The 20,077-nt window shown below is 40.6% G+C and overlaps 1 protein-coding gene across 2 annotated transcripts in view; it reads left to right on the top strand.

Moving 5' to 3' along the window:
* The window catches only part of ATCS (Citrate synthase family protein), a 56,337-nt gene that overhangs the window by 4,837 nt on the left and 31,423 nt on the right, over positions 1 to 20,077 (top strand). For both annotated transcript variants that reach the window (XM_010267609.3, XM_088897390.1), the window contains exon 8: positions 5,003 to 5,066. In XM_010267609.3, the coding sequence (XP_010265911.1) occupies positions 5,003 to 5,066 (64 nt within the window). The remainder of the gene's footprint in view (positions 1 to 5,002; positions 5,067 to 20,077) is intronic.

The raw sequence follows: 20,077 nt of genomic DNA, 5'->3' as shown, positions 1-20,077 counted from the left end.
AATCTTCCTTCATAACTTAAATTTAAAATCTCCGTCTTACTGCCTTTAACTATCTGTGCATAAGAAATACTGCACTCCTTACTGATAGCTTGCACTCCACGTCTTTGACCACCCATCTGCCCCCTCTCTTTTAAAGTCTCCAGTTTTTGCTTACCCAAATCGGTGAAAGACTGATCAACCTTTGAGATTACCACTCTCCTTGTTCCACGTAGGGCCTCTACTTCTACCTTCTCATCCCCTTCCTTGTGAGCCTCCCTCCATAGTGTAGCTTCTATGGAGGAGGCCAGCCAAATTGAGTAGAAGCAACCTTCCACGTTTATCTCCACTTTTCTGGGAATATCTTATGGTTTCACTCCGTTCAAAAGGAGAGCTGCTGATCGAAGGTCCCCCCAAAAAGCTCTGGCAAGCTTACCACCACATAACAGTGCAATGGATGCGGCCACTTCTTGTTTCCACAAATGAAAGGGCAGACCAAGAACTCGTATCACCACCCCATCCTCAGTGAAGAACTCTTTAGAGTTAGATGAAAAGTTCCACTTAGATATTGTAATCACACCATAATCAGATTGAAAACTGATAGCTGAGAGCTCTAACTTATCTTCAGTCAAATCAAGCACGACTTTACTGTTCTCAAAAGGTGTTAAAATAAACTTCCCTTTTAACTTCAACTGTAATACGAGCAGATCTGCAACTCTCCTCCAGTTGCTAACCGGATTTTTAACTTGAACCACATATTTATCTTCCCACTCTTCTCTCCTGGAATAGCCAACCAGCCTGTTTTGTCCAAAGGCTAGTAGCTCTTGGACCTGGTCTTCATCTTCATTTGAGAGTTTGATGGTTTTACCATTCTCCTTCAGTATATCCAATCGCATGTAGTGATGAAACTCTTCCAGTATTCCATTGATTTTCTTCCATCCAAGACCCTGTCTACCTTCAGGAAAGCAGACTAGTTGCCTCCTTCCTTTCCCATAGAATTCAGAGAGAGCTAAGTAACCCCCTTTACAGTTTCTTCTGCATTCTACAACATACCTCTTCCCTTCTTGAGTTCTCAATTCCTTCCAGTTTCTTTGTTTACCTTTGAGGCATGCTTCATTCACATACTCCTTGAACCAGTTAATCACTTCCATACCTTGCAACAACACTATGGCCTTCTTTTCTTCCCTAATCTTCAAGCTTGCCCCACCTTTGTTTTTCATCTCTTCAAGCAGAAACTCCTTGGCTTCGAACTTCAGTATTCTCCTCCACCGTCCTGCAGCCACAAACCCATCCCCTCTCATTTCCTCCTTCCTTACTTTCAATATATATTATATTGAAGGGAGACAGATTATAGACCAAATCCACAATATATATTATAAGACTTTGCAAACTGGACTTGGAGAAAGCCTATGACTTAGTGGATTGGAATTTCCTGCTGGAGATGTTGAGAAGACGTGGTTTTGGGGATAAATGGTGTAAGTGGATAAGAGGTTGCTTACACTCTTGTCGTTATTCAGTGCTGGTGAATGGGATGGTTAAGGACCTTTTTCCAGGCAATAGAGGCTTAAGACAAGGGGATCCACTCTCCCCTTTCCTCTTTACACTTGTTGTTGATGTTTTTAGTAGGATGATTTCCAAAGCAGATGAGGAGGGCCAAATAAAGGGATGGAGAATAGGGAGCAGGGGCATTCTAGTAACTCACCTTCAGTTTGCTGATGATATTGTTGTTTTCTGTGAAGGGAATGAGTTAAGCAAAGTGGAGAACCTTAAGATCTTAATAAGTACCTTTGAGAGGGTCTCCAACTTGAAGGTAAATCTTGATAAAAGTTGTGTGGTTGGAGTAAACTTGGAGAATAGGGAGATTGAATCCATTGCAGAATGCTTAGGTTGTAATATTTCTTCCTGGCCTTTGACATACTTAGGACTACCCTTAGGAGCCAACCCTAAAGAAAGTAATTTCTAGGCCCCTATTGTGGAGAAATTTGATAAGTGCTTGGCGGCTTGGAAAAAGAATTACATTTCAATAGGGGGTAGGCTGACCTTAATTAATGCTACACTTGCCAACCTTCAACCTACTTCCTTTCTGTGTTCAGGATTCCTCTAAGGGAGGCTAAGAAACTGGAGAAGAGAATGAGGGACTTTCTATGGGAACCAGGAGAGGTGAAAAAGGATCACTTGATCAAATGGGAGATAGTTACTAAACCAAAGGAAGAAGGGGGTTTAGGGATAGGGAACATAGTGTTGAAGAATGTAGCCCTTCTAGGGAAGTGGCTATGGAGATGGCCCCGAGAGAGAGAGAGAGATTATGGCATGAGGTGGTGGCAAGCATTCATGGTTGTGCAGGAAATGGTTGGGATTCCGGGATATCTCGTCGAGCTACCCTTACTACACCTTGGAAGGCTATACATGGTATTCTCCCTCGCTTCCTCAGATTCATCAGGTTTGATGCTTGTTCTGGTAATGCTATTCTTTTCTGGGAGGATATTTGGGTGGGTACTCAACCCCTCAAAGATTGTTTCCCTTCGCTCTATTGCATTTCCCTTTACAAACATGAACCAATTGCATCTTTTTTCCCGAGCTCGTTAAACCCCTTATCTTTAAATTGGGACTTTGGATTTCGAAGAGGGTTAAGGGATGGTGAGTCGAATTGTGTTATTGTGCTAATTCATTTACTAGAATCCGTTTGCTTGGACCCCACTTCTTCTGATCAACGGATTTGGGCTCCTCTTCCAAAAGGTACTTTTACTTGCTCTTCCTTTCTAAAATCCCTCAGTTCTAACCCCTCTTCCTAAGGATTCCCTGTCAAAGAAGTCTGGGCGCGACCTATTCCCCCAAAAATTGCTGTATTCTGCTAGGAAGTCTTCTATGGGAAGATCAATACTTTGGAAAACTTACAGAAAAAGTGACCCTCACTTTGTCTTTCCCGAAATTGGTGCTCCTTGTGTAAGGCCGAGAATGAGGACCATGTCCATTTGTTGATCTCCTGTTCCTTTGCTACAACTATTTGGAGGTGGAGTCTTTGTCTATTTGGAGGTAGGTGGTCTCTGCCTTCTGATTTAAGCTTGTTATTCAACCCATCTGTCTTTGTTTGGCACATTAGAAGAGGTAAGGTCATGTGGAGATGTGTTAGGGCAGCCACTCTGTGGACTCTTTGGGAGGAAAGGAATGCAATAATTTTTTTAGAGAAGGAAAGAGGGTTAGATGAAATGAAGGATTGTATCCTAACAAGAGCAATCCATTGGCTGAAAACTGTGGATATCTTTGATGACTTCTCCTTTGATGATTTGTGGAGAAATTGGATAGTAATAGCCAACACTTCAACAAAGAAGGATAGAATTCTGTCAGAATGGGTTCCGCCTTTGGAAAGTGTCATTAAGCTGAACTTTGATGGAAGCAGCCAAGGCAATCCCGGGCCTTCAGGTATAGGGGGTATCCTGAGAAATAAGGACAGCAACATAATTTCCCTATTCTCAGGACCAGTGGGAGTGGGGGATTCCACAAGGGCAGAAATACTTGCTGCAGTACAAGGAATTCAGATCGCCAACCAGCTTGGGGTGGAGCATCTCCTAGTTGAAGGGGACTCTCAGGTGGTAACCAGGTGGCTCCTAAACTTGGATACCACCATTTGGGGCTACAAAGATCTCATAAAAAAAGTAAAGTTGTTAACCAGCAATATGAGAGTGGAGGTAAAATGGGTTAGTAGGTCTGCTAATTCTTTAGCTGATGCTCTAGCCAAATAGGGGGTATATAGGGAAGATCTTTTTTGTGCTTCTATGTAAGTTATTATTAATTCGGAAATTTGTACTTAACTAGCCTGGAGAGGTTGCAACTCGTACCTTTCCATGAGGACTTTGTACTATTTTATTGCTGATTTATAAAATCATTTCAATTATCAAAAAAAAAAAAGGGAGTGTTGGACAAAGACAGAGTATATGCAATGTAAATTTAGCACTGACATGAGTGGTCATTAGGGTACAATTAGGATTGGAGACCAAGAGTTATTTCAAAATGATGACTTCCATTACATTAGTTTGATAATTGATAGCAAGAGTGTGGTTGAGGAAGATGTTGCCCATCAAATTTTAGTGGGGTGGATGAAATGGAGGGGTGCATTGAGAGTGTTGTGTAGTTGATTGGTATCAATCTTGTAAAAAGAAAATTTTATAATTTGTCTATAAGGCTTGCTATGTTATATGAGACAAAGTTTTGGGATGTTGGAAAATGAGTGTGGCAGGGATACAATAATGAAATGGATGAGTGGCAAAACCGGAAAGAATGGGATTAGAAATGAGCCTATTCATTGGAATTTAGGTATAGCCCCAATAAGTGATAACATGATACAAACTACAATAAAGTGTTTTAGACATGTGCATAGCACCCACTGCAGCAGTAAGAAGTGATCTTAGGCAAATTGAAGGATCCGGAAGGGTAAGGGGCAGCACAATAGGTAATGCAAATTATTCGAGGGCTCAATGGCTCACAATTTAATAATGCATATGACTCTTGATAAAGTGGAATTGCAACACACAGTTTCTGTTATCTTTAGCTGATTTGCTGCAGAAATCAGAAAAAATGTTATAGATGGATCCCAAGGTATGGAACGGAAGATAGATTAGCAAGATAAGGGGCAAATGAAAACACACTGTACTGGGGGAAGATCCCCCATGATTAGCTGTAATAGAAATAAATGAATGAGGTGGCTAGCAGGGGCTAGGCCAGCTTCAGGGATGCCAGGTAAAAACTGTTTGTACATCATTCTTTTATTCTTTTATAATAAAAATTTGACATTGCTGATAAAAAGATGACCTGTGTAGCTGGGACCAATATTGGCTTGAGTCAGGTTACTATTAGTTTAAGTAATCTTAGTGAAGTTGCTAATTTTTGTAAAAGTTGACATTGTAGTATTGGAGGGGCAGATGAAAGTTAACATTGTACTTTTGGATTTTCTTTTTGTTAATTTTGGATGGTTGCTGCATTTTCATTTCTCACTGTTAATTAGGATTAAGCATGTACCTTTTGTATCTAGGTACCAAGCAAAGATCAAGTAGCTGCACTATCCAAGGAACTGCGAGCTCGTGCTACTGTTCCAGGTTTTGTATCTTATTGTCCCGTACTAAACTATTCCTGAATCGATTTCTTTGGAAGGATTTGATATATGTTCTCAATGACATGCATATTGTCATGGATAGGAACATGTTTTAAGAAATGCATGTTTCTGCATATTGTTATTGTAGTTTCATCATAGCAAGGTTGTATTTGTTGCATTATTGACTTTATGTAATGCAAGACTGGTATGATCCAGTGTTAGGAAACTGAAGCATAACCATTTTTTTCTTAGGTTGGTTCTAAGGTTTAGGGTTATGTGATTGAGAATGTGCTTAAGAAAGTTTCTTTCTATTCCTCTACATAGTTGAGAAATAACATAATTAAAGAGAGAAAAAGCTGCATACAGCCTTGTAATCAACCTGGCTGATTACAGTATTCAAAAACTCAAGTTTAAAATGTAGTTCATGAGGGCTGATAGCAGCCCCCTTTATTTCTAAAACAGGAAGTTAAGATCACTTATATTCTTAGTTCAAATTTGACAATGTTAATTACAGAAGTTTCAAGGAAGAGATTGCCTACAATCAGCTAATTGAACAGGTCTGATTGCAAAAATTGGATTCTTCCTCTCCCATGTATCAAAGTTTCACATAGAGCTTGCCAAGAAAAAAGTTTCAGATAGGCCTAGAGCTCCATTAAGGCCTAGTTTGTTTTCTGGGAAGTGGGGGCGGGTAAGTTGGTAGGTCCCACGAAAAAAACCTGCATTTGTTTTCTAGTATTAGTGGGTCCCATGGAAAAGAATGATTCCCATGCGGCTCATTTACCTGGGGAAGTAATACTCTCCTTAGACTTCAGTAAATTACTTATCCATGCGCACTGAAAATTGCTAATATGTGATGGGACAATATTGTCCCTTCAATAGCATCACATTTTTGGATAAATTGGTCATTGTACACCTTCACTTGGGGAATAAAAGAACACTGGTAATTTCTCTTATCCGGATAAGTGTTTCCCAAGAAACACTTGCCCGGATAAGTGCATTTACTGAGATGCGAACGTGGCCTAAGTAATAGAACTGATTATCGTATTTAAGAATCAAGTGCATTGTATTTGTTTACTAGGATTTCTGTTTCCCTTTTGTCTTTCAAAATTTTGAGAGATATTTCTTTTAATTTAGTATTAGATCAAGATTCTTACGAAATGATTTTAATTTATTTTTTGTTTTATTTCTTTTAATTTAGAATTGAAGAGTTTTCTCTTTCTTGATTTTAAGAATGTAATTAAGGGAATTATCTATATGATACCCCATAATGGGCCTCATCTAATTTCTTTTTTTGGTAATAAATAAAAAGAAAATTTATTAATAATAGAAAGAAGTACATCTGATAGTGATGAGATATCACTAGAAAACAAAGCTATAAAGGAGAGTGGAACAAACATAAGGGAGACATTGAAAAGAAAAAAAGGAGAAATACATAAACCAAACAAAAGGTAAACTTTAAGCCAATTCCAGAATGTTCCAAAAACTAGAACCAAGGTCTTCTTTTGAGATTCCTTCAAACTCTGGGAGAATGAGAACCCAGCCCATAATTCTTTTGCTGCATAGTAATGTGATATGGTCCTTTGTTCGAGCCTTCTCTTCAAATATTCTTCTATTTCTTTCTTTCTAAAGTTCCCAGCAAACAGCAAAAGGAATGCAACTCCAGGTGATCTTTGCTTTGACATTTCCCTTTACCTTTGGCTACTTGGAGAAAATCTCCTCCACAGAATTGAAGACCACCCGCCAGACTTGAAGAGCCCAAAGAAGAAGCCCCAAATGAACCTGGAGGAAAGGCACTCAACAAGCAAATGATAGACATTCTCCTCTGCATTCTCACAAAGATAGCATCTGCTAGCTAGGTGAAAACCTTTGTTTTGAAGATGGTTTAATGTTAAATTGCTATCCAATGCCACTTGCCAAGCAAAAGCTTCCACCCTTGGGGGGATAACGTTTCCCCAGATGCCTTTCGATTTTGGACTTTCTCCATTTGACCTTGACGAGTTCTTGTAGAAAGATTTGACTGATAATAGGTTATTTCTAAATTCCTTCCACCATCTTGAATCTTTCCTTTCCACTTGAGTTTCGGTTGATTGGAGTTTTGCCAGAAAATCCACACTCTTGAATTTTCCAATCAAAGAGAGATCTCCTAAATTTTGGACACCATACTATTCTACCTTGATCGTTCTCAAAATTCTCTGCAATGGACACAATAAGGCTCTGGGTCTGGATGGGTTAACCATGGCTTTCTACAAACACTGTTGGGGTTTTCTAAAGAATGATGTTTTAAGGGTGTTGAAGGAGTTCCATGACTCAGCAGCTCTGGAAAGGAGTTTAATTTCTACTTTTTATAACTCTAATCCCAAAGAAAAAAGGGGCAGAGGAAGTGGGAGACTTCAGACCAATTAGTCTGGTTGGTAGTATATACAAATTAATTTCCAAGGTTCTTTCCAAGAGGCTCAAACTAGTGATGGGGACCCTAATCTCAGAAACTCAAGGTGCTTTTGAGGAGGGTAGACTCATGGTAGATGGAGTGCTAGTAGAAAAAGGGCCACGGCAGGGGGTTTCATAGAAGGTTTTCAGGTGGGAGCTGAAAGGGTGGAGGTTTCTTTGTTGCAGTTTGCAGATGACACTCATAAAACTGAACTGGTTGCAGTGGGAGATGTGCCAGAAATAGAGAGGTGGGCGGAGGAGTGGGGATGTAAAAGAGGTAAACTTCCTTTGAAATATCTGGGGATGCCTCTAGGCGCTAGGTGCAATTCCAAATCAATATGGGAGCCCATTGTGGAGAGATTAGACAAGCGTTTGGCTTCTTGGAAGTCCAAGTACTTATCTTATGGAGGTAAATTAACTCTGCTGAAAAGTGTTCTATCTTCCCTCCCCTTGTATTTGCTCTCTTTATATCCAATTCCTAGTGGGATGGCTAAGTCTTTAGAGAGGAAGATGTGGGAGTTTCTGTGGAAAGGAAGGCGGGATGAGAAGAAAAAAATCATGCTGGTTGGCTAGTCCAAGCTGCAAATCCAAATCTCAGGGGGGCCTGGGTGTGAGAAGAATAAAGGATCTCAATTCTGCTTTACTGGGGAAGTGGTTTTGGAGAATTGGGGAGAATCAAGGTGGTTTGTGGAGAAGGGTGCTAGCAGCCAAGTATGGTATTTTTGGTTGGGTCCTGGGTGAGCTAAACCAATCCTATGGATGCTCTGTCTGGAAAGGGATTGGGAAAACTTATGGTCCATTCTCAAATGGATTTATATTTAGGGTTGGGAATGGGAGGCGAGTTCTTTTCTGGAAAGACTTATGGTGTGATAATAGACCCTTGAGGGTCTCTTACCCTACCCTCTTTGAAGTAGCAGCGGACAAAGATGCTCTGGTTTCAGACTATTTGCAGGTGCAGAGTGGAAGTATTGTTTGGACACCTTTCTTCAGGCAAAATCTGAATGATTAGGAAGTGGAATTGCTGCATTTGCTGTATAGCACCCCAGTGGAATTAGGGAGAGAGGATAGAAGAGTTTGGAAGTGGGAGAAGTCGGGGGAATTCTCAGTTAGGCCCTTTCACAACTATTTTTCCAGATCAGAGGATGAGCCAATCCCAGTTAATTCTATATGGTGTAAGGGTGTGCCCACAAAGGTGGCAATTTTTGTATGGACAGCCTACTTGAACAGGATTTTAACTAGGGATAATCTGGAAAAGAAGGGTCTGCTGTTAGACACAACTGTCTGTGTGCTTTGTCAGAACCATACTGAGTCAGTAAACCATCTGCTACTCCACTGTGTTTTCTCCTGTGAGGTCTGGAATAAAGTCAAAAAGTTATATGAGGTGAACAGTTGCTGCCCTGAATCAGTAGCAGATTTTGTGAAGAGTTGGAGAGGAATGCAAGGTTTTTCAAGAACCAACGAAGCTCCTCAGATACAGTATTTCAGAAAGTTATGGGAAAAATGTTTTCCTGGTTAACAGTAAACAATGCTTTCAAGAACAGATTTTTTTTTTTTGATGAATAAAGAGTCATATTCCATTAATTCAAAGATCGGTTACATGAAAATCCCCATAAAGAGGCGTGAGGTGCTGCCTCTCCATACAGAAAACACAAAAACTACATCAAAAAGTGCATGACTGTTAAAAAAGACACAAATTACAGTTGCGCCCAGAACAATGTTTCCCTGTTTGTCCCTTGTTTTGCCAAGACATCAGCAAATGCATTAGCTGATCTCCCAACCCACTGTACTGTAAAAGACATATTCCTTGTCAGCCATTTGAATTTCTTTATCTCATTCTTGTAGTCTCACGTGACATTCTCTGGATTATTTAACCAGTTCACCACTGTCTTAGAGTCCCCTTCAACCAGAAGCTGCTCCACACCCATTTCTTTTGCAAGAATTATTCCTTGTATTGCAGCTAACAACTCTGCCCGAATAGAGTTACCAACACCTAAAGTGCCAGAGTATAGTAAGACAGCCTCTCCAGCGGTCCAGCCTCATTCTTCAGTACATCTCCCAAACCAGAGGGACCCGGGTTGCCCTAGCTACTTCCATCAAAATTCAGCTTCAAAAAACTGTGAGGAGGGGGGACCCAGCTTGTCATTACCTTTATCTTTGAGGAGGAACAACTTGCTACTGATAACCAATCCCTCCAACAGCCAGTAAAGGAGAAATGATCAAACAAATCTAGAGTCTTTAACCAATGTATTTCCCTATACAAAATGCAGTCCTTCAAGGCATGACTGCTTCTCCTCTTTTCCTGTAAGATTCTGACATTCCTTTCCTTCCAAACTGTCCATAACAAGGCTGCTCATGCACACCTCCACATTTCCCTTCCTCTTTTATGGGGCCAATAGAACATAGAAGGGTTGAAGATTGTACTTACTTCTGTTGGCATATCCCATCTACACCCAAACAATGATAGAAGCCAAACCCAGAGCTCTGCAGTGGTACTACAAGATAAAATAAGTGATAACAATCCTCACCATGAGATCTGCAAAGAGTGCACCAGTTCGGAGAAATACATAGGAAGGGTCTTCCTATGTATTTCTCCCAATCAATGATAGAAGCCAAACCCAAAGCTCTGCAGTGGTACTACAAGATAAAAAAAAGTGATAAAAATCCTCACCATGAGATATGCAAAGAGTGCATTGTGCTTACTTTACCATGCCACACTTCCCAACACAAAGCCATAACCTTGGGGGGGAACCGATCTACACCAAACTTCTTTGGAAGGGAAACTTTGTTGAGAGGAGGTTTGGCATAGGAAATTAGAGAAGGAACCACAAGAAAAAGACCCATTAGAGTGAATGGCCCAAATCCTCTTATCAGGCTTCAGAGGATCCAACCAAACCTTATAGAGGAAACCAAGAAGAGCAGGCAAACAATCAACTTCATCCTTCCTTAACCCTCTACGGAAACCAAAGTCCCAAGATAAAGACAACAAATTTAAAATTGGAGGAAGGAATTTTGAAATAACCTCTTTTTTGTACAAAGAAATAGAGTACAAGGACGAAAAAAGGTCTTTTAGGGGAAGATCTCCAGCCCAAATGTCCTCCCAAAACCAAATAGAGTTACCAGAACAAGCATCATGCCTTATACAACTGAGGAACTACAGAAGAATTTTATGAATTGCTTTCCAAGGTGTTGCTAGGTTAGCCCTCCTTGAAACACCAACATCCCATCCACTCTCTGAGCATCCATGAATACTCTTCACCACTTCATGCCACAACCTATCTCTCTCCATAGGCCACCTTCACAACCACTTCCCCAACAAAGCTGAATTCTTCTTAAGCACATTCCCAAGCCATAATCCTCTTTCCTCTTTTCTTCTACCTACAACCTCCCAATTGATTAAGTGGTCTTTTTTACCTTCTCCCGGTTCCCAAAGAAAATCTCATTAATTTTTCCAGTTTCTTCGCTTCCCTAGATGGTATCCTAAAGATAGAGAGGTAGTAAGTAGGTAGGTTTACAAGGGTAGCTCTTATCAAGGTGATCCTCCCACCCAAAGAGATGTAATTTTTTTTCCACACAGCTTTTCAAACTTCTCTATAACTGGGGTCCAAAACCTACTCTCCCTAGGGTTTGCCCCTAACGGCAGCCCTAAATAGGACAAAGGCCAAGTAGAAATGGAGCATTGAAGACAATCTGCAATAGCCTCAACATCCTCAAAGTCCAGATTGACTCCAGCAATACAACTCTTTTTTAAATCGATTTTCAAATTGGACACTCCTTCAAAGGCTTTAATCAAATCTTTCAAGTTTCCCACCTCACTAAAACCACCACCACAAAAGATCATCAAGTCATCTGCAAACTGCAAATGAGTTACTAGAATTTGGTTTGTGCCTATTCTCCATCCCTTTATCACATCTTCCCTATCAGCCCTTGTGATAATTTGACTGAACACATCAAATCTTTTTAAATAGATTTTCAAATTGGACACTCCTTCAAAGGCTTTAATCAAATCTTTCAAGTTTTCCACCTTCTCACTAAAACCACCACCACCACCACCACAGAAGATCATCATGTCATCCGCAAACTGCAAATGAGTTACTGGAATTTGGTTTGTGCCTATTCTCCATCCCTTTATCACATCTTCTCTATCAGCCGTTGTGATAATTTGATTGAAAACATAAGCTACCAAGGTAAAGATAAAAGGTGAAAGTGGACCCCCTTGTCTAATACCCCTACTAGCTAGAAAAAAATCCCTTACCACCCCATTTACTAGGATGGAGTAGTGACAAGAGCTGACACAACCAAACATCCAACCACACCATCTTTCTTCGAACCCACACTTCCTCAAAATCTCTACTAGGAACTGCCAGTCCACCAAATCATAGGCTTTCTCAAGATTGAGCTTACATACAAAGCCTCTTTGCTTAGACCTCTTCATCTCCTCCACACATTCGTTGGCAACTAGGATCTGATCAATTATCTGTCGTCCTTGAATGAAAGCCCCTTGGGCCTGACTAATAATGGAGGGAAGGATTTCTTTAATCCTTCTTGACAATAAATCCGATTGGAATATGAGGAAGTAGAGAAGAGAAGGAAAGAAGAGAGAAAGGAGAAGGAAGAAGAAAAAGTTTGGAGCAATAGAACAGTGCTGGCGACAGAAATAAGAAGGGAAAAGACCCTTGTGCCCTTGCTGTAAGTGAGTACAATAACAAAAATAATTGAAATAAAAAAACTTCAAGTAGCCAAATAGACCCTAACACAAATAACTAAATTATTTCAATACTCCCCCTCAAGTTGAAGCATAGATGTCAATCATGCCCAATTTGTCACACAAATCATTGTGCCACACATGATGAAGACCTTTGGTGAAGATATCTGTAAGTTGTTCTTCTGAGCTGACATATGGAGTACACACTTCTCCATTTACAAGTTTCTCTCTAATAAAATGCTTGTCCACTTCAATGTGTTTCGTCCTATCATGCAGGATTGGATTAGCAGCAATATTGATGGCAGCTTTATTGTCACAGTAGAGTGACATAGGATTGCTCACTACAAAACCCAGTTCACCTAACAGATTTCTTATCCACATGATTTCAGCAACCCCATGAGACATCGCTCTATATTCTGCTTCAGCACTAGATCTAGCCACCACACTTTGTTTTTTACTTCTTCATGTGACCAGGTTTCCTCTTAAAAAGGCACAATACCCATTGGTAGACTTTCGGTCATCGATTGCTCCTGCCCAATCGACATCAGTATATACTTCCACCTTTAAGTGACCATGTTTCTGGAACAACAAACCTGTTCCGGGAAACTTCTTGAGGTATCTAAGGATCCTCTCTACTGCTTCAAAGTGAGTTGTACTAGGATTGTGCATGAACTGACTAAGGACACCCACTACATAAGCAATATCAGGCCTGGTCATAGACAAATACAAGAGTCTCCCTACGAGTCTCTAGAACTTCACATCTTTCAAAAACTCTCCCTGACTGTCTCCTAGCTAATGATTAGATTCAATTGGTTTTACCCCCAACTTGCCTGTATCTTCTAGTAGATCTAGTACATATTTCCGTTGGGAAATAAAGATGCCCTTGTGAGAGCAGGCAACTTCAATTCCAAGGAAATAACGTAAGGGGCCTAGATCTTTCACCTCAAATTGAGTGGCTAAGAATTTTTTTAGTCTCCATATTTCAGCCTCCCAATCTCCTGTGACCACTATGTCATCCACATACACAATAAGAACTGCAATTTTCCCTTCACCTCTTTTCACAAATAGAGTGTGATTTGACTGGCATTGTTTGAACCCCATCTGTTGAACTGCTAAATGGAACTTACTAAACCAAGCCCGAGGTGACTATTTCAACCCATTGAAAGATTTTTTTAACCTACACACCTTTTGTTCACTGCCTTTGGCACAGAAACCTGGAGGTTGGGTCATGTACACTTCCTCTTCCAAGTCACCATTCAAGAAAGCATTTTTGATGTCCAATTGGTGAAGTTCTCAGTCAAGATTTGCTGCCAGTGAAAGAAGGATCCTGATAGAGTTCATTTTGGCTACTGGAGCAAAAGTCTCTGCATAGTCCACTCCATATACCTATGTAAAACCTCTTGCTACTAGTCTAGCCTTGTACCTTTCAACAGTTCCATCAGCCTTGTGTTTCACTGTGAACACCCACTTGCACTCCACTGGTTCCTTCTCTTCAGGAAGGTCTACCAACTCCCAAGTGCCATTTTTGTGTAAAGCATCAATTTCTTCCTGCATTGCATCTGTCCATTCAGGTTTTGACAAAGCTTCTGCCACAATCTTAGGAACGGGGACACTATCCACAGAAGAGAGAAAGGCACGGTATGAAGGCAAAACATGCTCATAGGACACAAAATTAGAAATAGGATGATTAGTGGTACAAGACCTAACACCCTTCCTCTTAGCAATAGGAATATTAAGATCATTGGTGACAGGTGAATCAACATTTAAAGGAGCAGATATATCAATGGGAGCAAGTGTACCTGGCTGATGAGACGGATCTGCCTCGGGTGAATCCAATGATGTTGGTTGCATAGTGTCAGGCTCCACGGTTCTTGAACTCTGCTGGCTCTTATGGCGACGATGAAAAACCCGAAATGGAGGAGGATCAGGTAAAGGAGGTAGTTGAATTTGAGTCGTCGCCTGTTTCTCCTCAATCCTACTCTCCCCCTGAGGAGAAACCGAGAAAAAAGGTTGATTCTCAAAGAATGAGACATCAATGGAAACATAGTACTTGCGAGCAATGGGATCATAGCAGCGATACCCCTTTTGAGATAAAGGGTAACCAAGGAAAACACAAGGAATAGCCCGAGGATCAAGCTTACCTCGAGTAGGGGACAAGTTATGGACAAAGCAATGACACCCAAAAACACGCATCGGAATGGTGGGCAACGGAGTTGTAGGAAACAAAAGCTGATGTGGGGTCTTCTACTCTAGTAACCGAGATGACATACGGTTGATGATGTATGTAGCACACAAAACTACATCCATCCAAAAACGTTTTGGCACATTCATATGAATTAATAAGCCACGAGCTACTTCGAGAAGGTGACGGTTCTTTCGTTCAGCAACACCATTTTGTTGGGGTGTCCTGGCACAAGAGCTTCGCTAAAGTGACCCACTCGAAGCAAAACTCCGTGAGATCACTATGGAAGTATTCCTTCGCATTGTCCGACTGGAAGATATGGATTTCAGTTTGGAACAGAGTGAACACCATGCGTTGAAAGTCTTTCACAACTTTTGGCACTTCGTCTCGAGATCGCATAGGGTAAACCCAAGTGTATCTAGAGTAATCATCAATCAAGGTAATGAAGTACTTATATCCAGCCTCAGTGGGTAGAGTAACAGGGCCCCAAACATTAGAATAAACAATATAAAATGGAAATTCAGATCTTTTATTTCTCAAAGGTAAAGAACTTCTACAATGTTTACTCAATTGACATGTTTGACATTGTAACTGACTCACTGACAAGGACTCAAACAACTTTGGGAACATAACTTTTAATGACTCAAAAGAAAGATGACCTAGACGACTATGCCATAAATAGGCTTGACTCTCACTTGACAAACTCATGGACTTTGTAGCCACAAGACCAACTTTATTTTCCAACACGTAGAGACCATCCACCATGCTTCCTCTACTAATCGTCTTCCCTGAGGCCAAATCCTGAAACACACATGAAGACGGAAAAAAAGTGACTAAACCGTTCAAGGAGTGAGTTATACTACTAATGGACAGCAAATTTATAGGTAATTTCGGAACATGCAATACATTAGAAAGGGTAAGGCCGAGTGGGAGAGGTATGGTACCTTGACCAGCTATGGTAGAGAAAGAACCATCGGCTAGTCTCACCTTATCTCTCCCAGAGAGAAGGTTATATGTCTGAAATAAATTTGACTTACCGGTCATGTGGTTTCAGAACATGCAATACATTAGAAAGGGTAAGGCCGAGTGGGAGAGGTATGGTACCTTGGCCAGCTATGGTAGAGAAAGAACCATAAGCTAGTCTCACCTTATCTCTCCCAGAGAGAAGGTTATATGTCTGAAATAAATTTGACTTACCGGTCATGTGGTTTGAGGCTCCGGAGTCAATAACCCAAGGAGAATCAGTGGTATGACATGACACATGGAAGGCAGTGGCAGCGTTACCTGATGTAGACGTGAAAGAGGTAGAGGGAGTAGGACCAGAATCCATCTGGCGGAGAGTCCTACCATACAATTCCAAATGGTCACGAAAGGAGTTGATAATTTCTTCCTTAGGGTCAGAACTGGGATGCCTCTCCTGAGTTACCAATGGACTAGTCTCTGTCGACGCCATATTAGCTGAGTTATACTTTTTCTGATTCTGCTGGCTTGGTTTCTTGCCCTGATCAAGTGTTGACTTCTTACCCAAATCCTGTGCTCATTTAGGTTTTCCATGGAGATCCCAACATGTATCTCTCCTGTCTTCTGGTAGTGAGTGCACCAAAGTTTACTCTTATCATATGTTCTTTTCTGAGAGTCACCTTTCTTAAAAGCACCTTTGACATTTGTATCTGAATTTCCTCGGACAACTAGGGCAACTGACTCCCCCTCTACACAATTCATCACACTTCTTCTACTCTCTTCTGACTGCACTAAGGCATACACCTCCTGAATTGATGGCAAGTCTTTACTACCCAAGATCTGCACCCTGATGGACTTATATGAAGGATTCAGCCCTAGGAGGAAGGCAAAGACCCGTTGCTGAGATACAAGTGACTTATACGCCTTTGCATCTTCATCACACTTCCAATTCACATTCTGGTAGTGATCGAGTTCTTTCCATATCGATGTCAAATCAGAATAGTACATCGAGAGACTCCTCTCCCCCTGCTTGCAAGTAGAGGATTCAGCTTGCAGTTAATATATTTTGGCATAGTGTCTCTGCTTTGAATAGGTGGACTTTGCTTGTTCCCATATCTCACAAGCAGTTTCAGCCCACATAAAAGTCTTCCTTACCTGTGGTAGCATGGAAACCAAGAGCCATAACATCACCGTACTATTCTCTTGGTTCCACCTATCATATTCAGCACTTCCGTATTTCGGTTCTTTCACTCTCCCATTGATGTATCCTATTTTCCCTTTAGCAGTGATGTAGAGTTTTATTCCCCTAGACCACTCAAGGTAGTTCAGACCATCAAAGGGAATAACAGCCATGGGGAAATTCATATCCATTCCCCCACTCACTCCATTGTGGCTCCCTGGAATCTCTGAAGTAGCAGAATTCTCAGACAACATGGTAAGCACAAGTTTTTTTATCTAAACTCTCAACTTAGGATCCCTCCTTATATCGACAAAATCTCCACACACAACAATTCAGCTCTGGACTTAATCTGAGCACAAAAACAAATAGCACCAACTTCCAAAGAAGAACTATGATGAGACTGATTTTCACCATAGCATTAATCAATAATGTGTAAGTTCCACCACAGCATTAATCAATAAGAGAGATCCTAACACACATGAAATCAGACTAAGGAGCAGAGAAAACAGGTCATCTACGACCTACAGTCACCTTTTCATAGGTACAGGATCACATGATCCAACAAATAAAAGATATAACCCTCACAAAAGTCTGCCGACATTTACAGGATCACACAACCCAACAAATAAAAGATATAACCCTCACAAAAGTCTGCCGACATTCAGTGGTTTGGATTTATTTTCTCTCCACTTGGTACACGACCAAGGAAAGAAATAAAAGAAGAAAGAAAACTTTAGGGTTGTACCAGTTGCAGATCTGATTTGATCAGCCCAGATTCAGTCCTCTGTTCCGCCCAGATTCAGCAACTCGAAGAGAAAAAACTTAGTTGCCCAGATTCAACAACCTTGCTCTGATACCATCTTGACAATAAATCCGATTGGAATATGAGGAAGTAGAGAAGAGAAGGAAAGAAGAGAGAAAGGAGTAGGAAGAAAGGAAGAAGAAAAAGTTTGGAGCAATAGCCAGCTTTTATTATATTATATAGGGTGGCAGAAATAAGAAGGGAAAAGACCCTTGTGCCCCTGCTGTAAGTGAGTACAATAACAGAAATAACAGAAATAAAAAAACTTTAACTAGCCAGACCCTAACACAAATAACTAAATTATTTCAACAATCCTCAAAGATAATACCTTTGCCAAGGTTTCAAGGACAGAAATTTTAATGCCATTTTTGCGGTTGGGAATCTATTTGTAAATCAGGGTTTGGGGGTCTAGCTCTTCTGGTGTAGTTTTTGTAAACCCCTGTGTACAACTCCTTGTACATGTTTTTTTGTCTTAATGAAATTGTCACATTACCTGTTTCAATTTTTTTTCATACCCAACTTATACAAACGAGGGCAAAGATCACACAACTTTCTACCTAGCCAATTATCTTCCAAAATTTGATTGTTGAACCATCACCAACCCCGAAGGACACAAGATTGAGAAAAGCTGACTAGAAACTCACAATCCCTTTCCACACACTTAATCCATAAGATGTCTTCACTTCTCTGGAATCCCACCCAAACCCAATAACCCCATATTTGCAAGCGACCACCCTTCTCCAAAGCGCCTCCCTCTCCTACCCAAATCTCCACAACCATTTTCCTAAAAGAGCTTTATTGAAAATCTTCAAGCTTCTTATCCCCAACCCCCCATCTTTCTTTTTAACTAAGTGAAATTTCTTTTCAATCCCTTTAACTCTCCATAGGAACTCTTTTTGCAATTTTTCAATTGAACTTGTCATAGAAACTGGATCCTTTAAAAGTGAAAGGTAATATATACCAGGAGATTGGATAGCACACCCTTTATAAGAGTAATCCTTCTACCAAGAGATAGATACCTTCGCTTTGTCTTGCCAGTCTTTGATTTATCCTGTCAAGAACCAGTTGCCAAGTTGAAGAGACCGAAGCTTTTTCCCCAATGGGGAGACCCAAATAAGTAAAAGGGAAATCCCCCACCAAACAACCCAAAGTTGTTGTACAATCCTCCAAAAGAGATTCTGGGATATCACCCACCCCAATGCCCAATCATCACACTCTTATTCAGATTGATTTTTTGTCCTTCCAACATTTCAAAAGCCTGAGGATCACTCTTAAGTTCAGGTCTTACACAGTTGATGCATCCAGAATTGGTACGGTAAAAATACAAAATTACCGGCTAGCATATGCTACCTAACTATTCTGAATTGGGGATTTACAACTTAATTGCAAGGGAGCCCCCGGTGCGAGCTTTCCCTATTTACTCCCCGTCTAGCAAACTGGTCAGCCAGACTGGTCAACCAGACTCTTCTCAGTTCTCTTGCAAGATGTAAAGCCTTAAGGTGTGTCTCTCATGCCAAGTTCCTTTTGATCTATTCCTCAACCAGCTGGTCACTACCTTAGAATCCCCTTTAACTTCTAAATCATGCATGCAAATTTTAGACCACAAAGTACTGTATGAAGTTATGCATTTATTGAGTCTCCCACTCCTAGTGATCCAGAGTATATTGCAATGAAAACACCTAACATATCTCTTATAACCCTCTACCACCTATGATGTTCCAGGATTGCCCAAATTTCAGCCAAACAAATTTGATTTTAAAAGCTCTAGAATCTGAGGTCTCCATTCTCTTGCAAAACTTTGACAGTGCATACTTGAGTTCACTACAACCTGCCATCCCTTTATAATGTCCAAAATGAAGAAAGTGTTAAACATGTCCGATGCCTTCACCCAGCTCACAAACCCTAAATAGGATGACCTCAGTAACCTAAATAGGATGATCTTAGTAACCTCCTCTTTTGTTCTCTTTTTCTCATTGAAAATTCTGTAGTTCCTCTCTTTCCAAATAGACTATAAAGCAGCTGCCCTTGCACAGCTTCAAAGGACCTTCCCTCTTCTTCTTCTTCTTCTTCTTCTTCTTCTTCTTGCGGAGAATAATGACTTTACTTTTTTAGTATTAACTGAAAACCCACTTTGTTACATGGGTAAAATCTTATTCAAGAATGAAGTTTGTTAGCTGGAATGTGAGGGGATTAGGGAGTGCCACAAAGAGGAGATTAATAAGAGATGTTCTTAGATAGGAGAAACCAGACTTGGTCTTGATTCAAGAAACAAAACTTCCAGAGATTGATAGCCTGATAGGAGATGGATTATAGAAGTATTTGGGGAATTTGGGGTTTGAGCTAGTCATATGCACCCTCCTGGGAGCTTCAGAAGGAATTTTGACTATATGGAAAAATGAGGAGTTGGAATATTTGGAAGAATTGGTGGGACAATTTTTAGTTTCAATAAAAATCAGAAGGTCCAATGGTGGAAGGGAGTGGGCTCTAACAAATGTTTATGGTCCAACTGTCCCAATTCCTATAGAGACATGGATCTGTTTTGGGAAGGGGTGGGAGTAGTTAGAGGTTTGTGGAAGCGGCCTTGGAGTTTGGGATGTGATTTTAATGTCATTAGATTTACCTTATAAACCAACAAACCAACAAACCTAGCATGAGAAATTTAAATGTGTTTGTGGATACCTTTGAATTGAAGGAGCTCTCACTATTATAGGCAAAGTACACTTGGTCAAACTTTTAGGAGTCCCTGACCTGCTCTAAACTAG

Source organism: Nelumbo nucifera, chromosome 2, assembly GCF_055504915.1.
Source record: "Nelumbo nucifera cultivar China Antique chromosome 2, China Antique-T2T, whole genome shotgun sequence".
NCBI lineage: Eukaryota > Viridiplantae > Streptophyta > Magnoliopsida > Proteales > Nelumbonaceae > Nelumbo > Nelumbo nucifera.
This window is presented reverse-complemented; position numbering and strand designations above follow the sequence as displayed.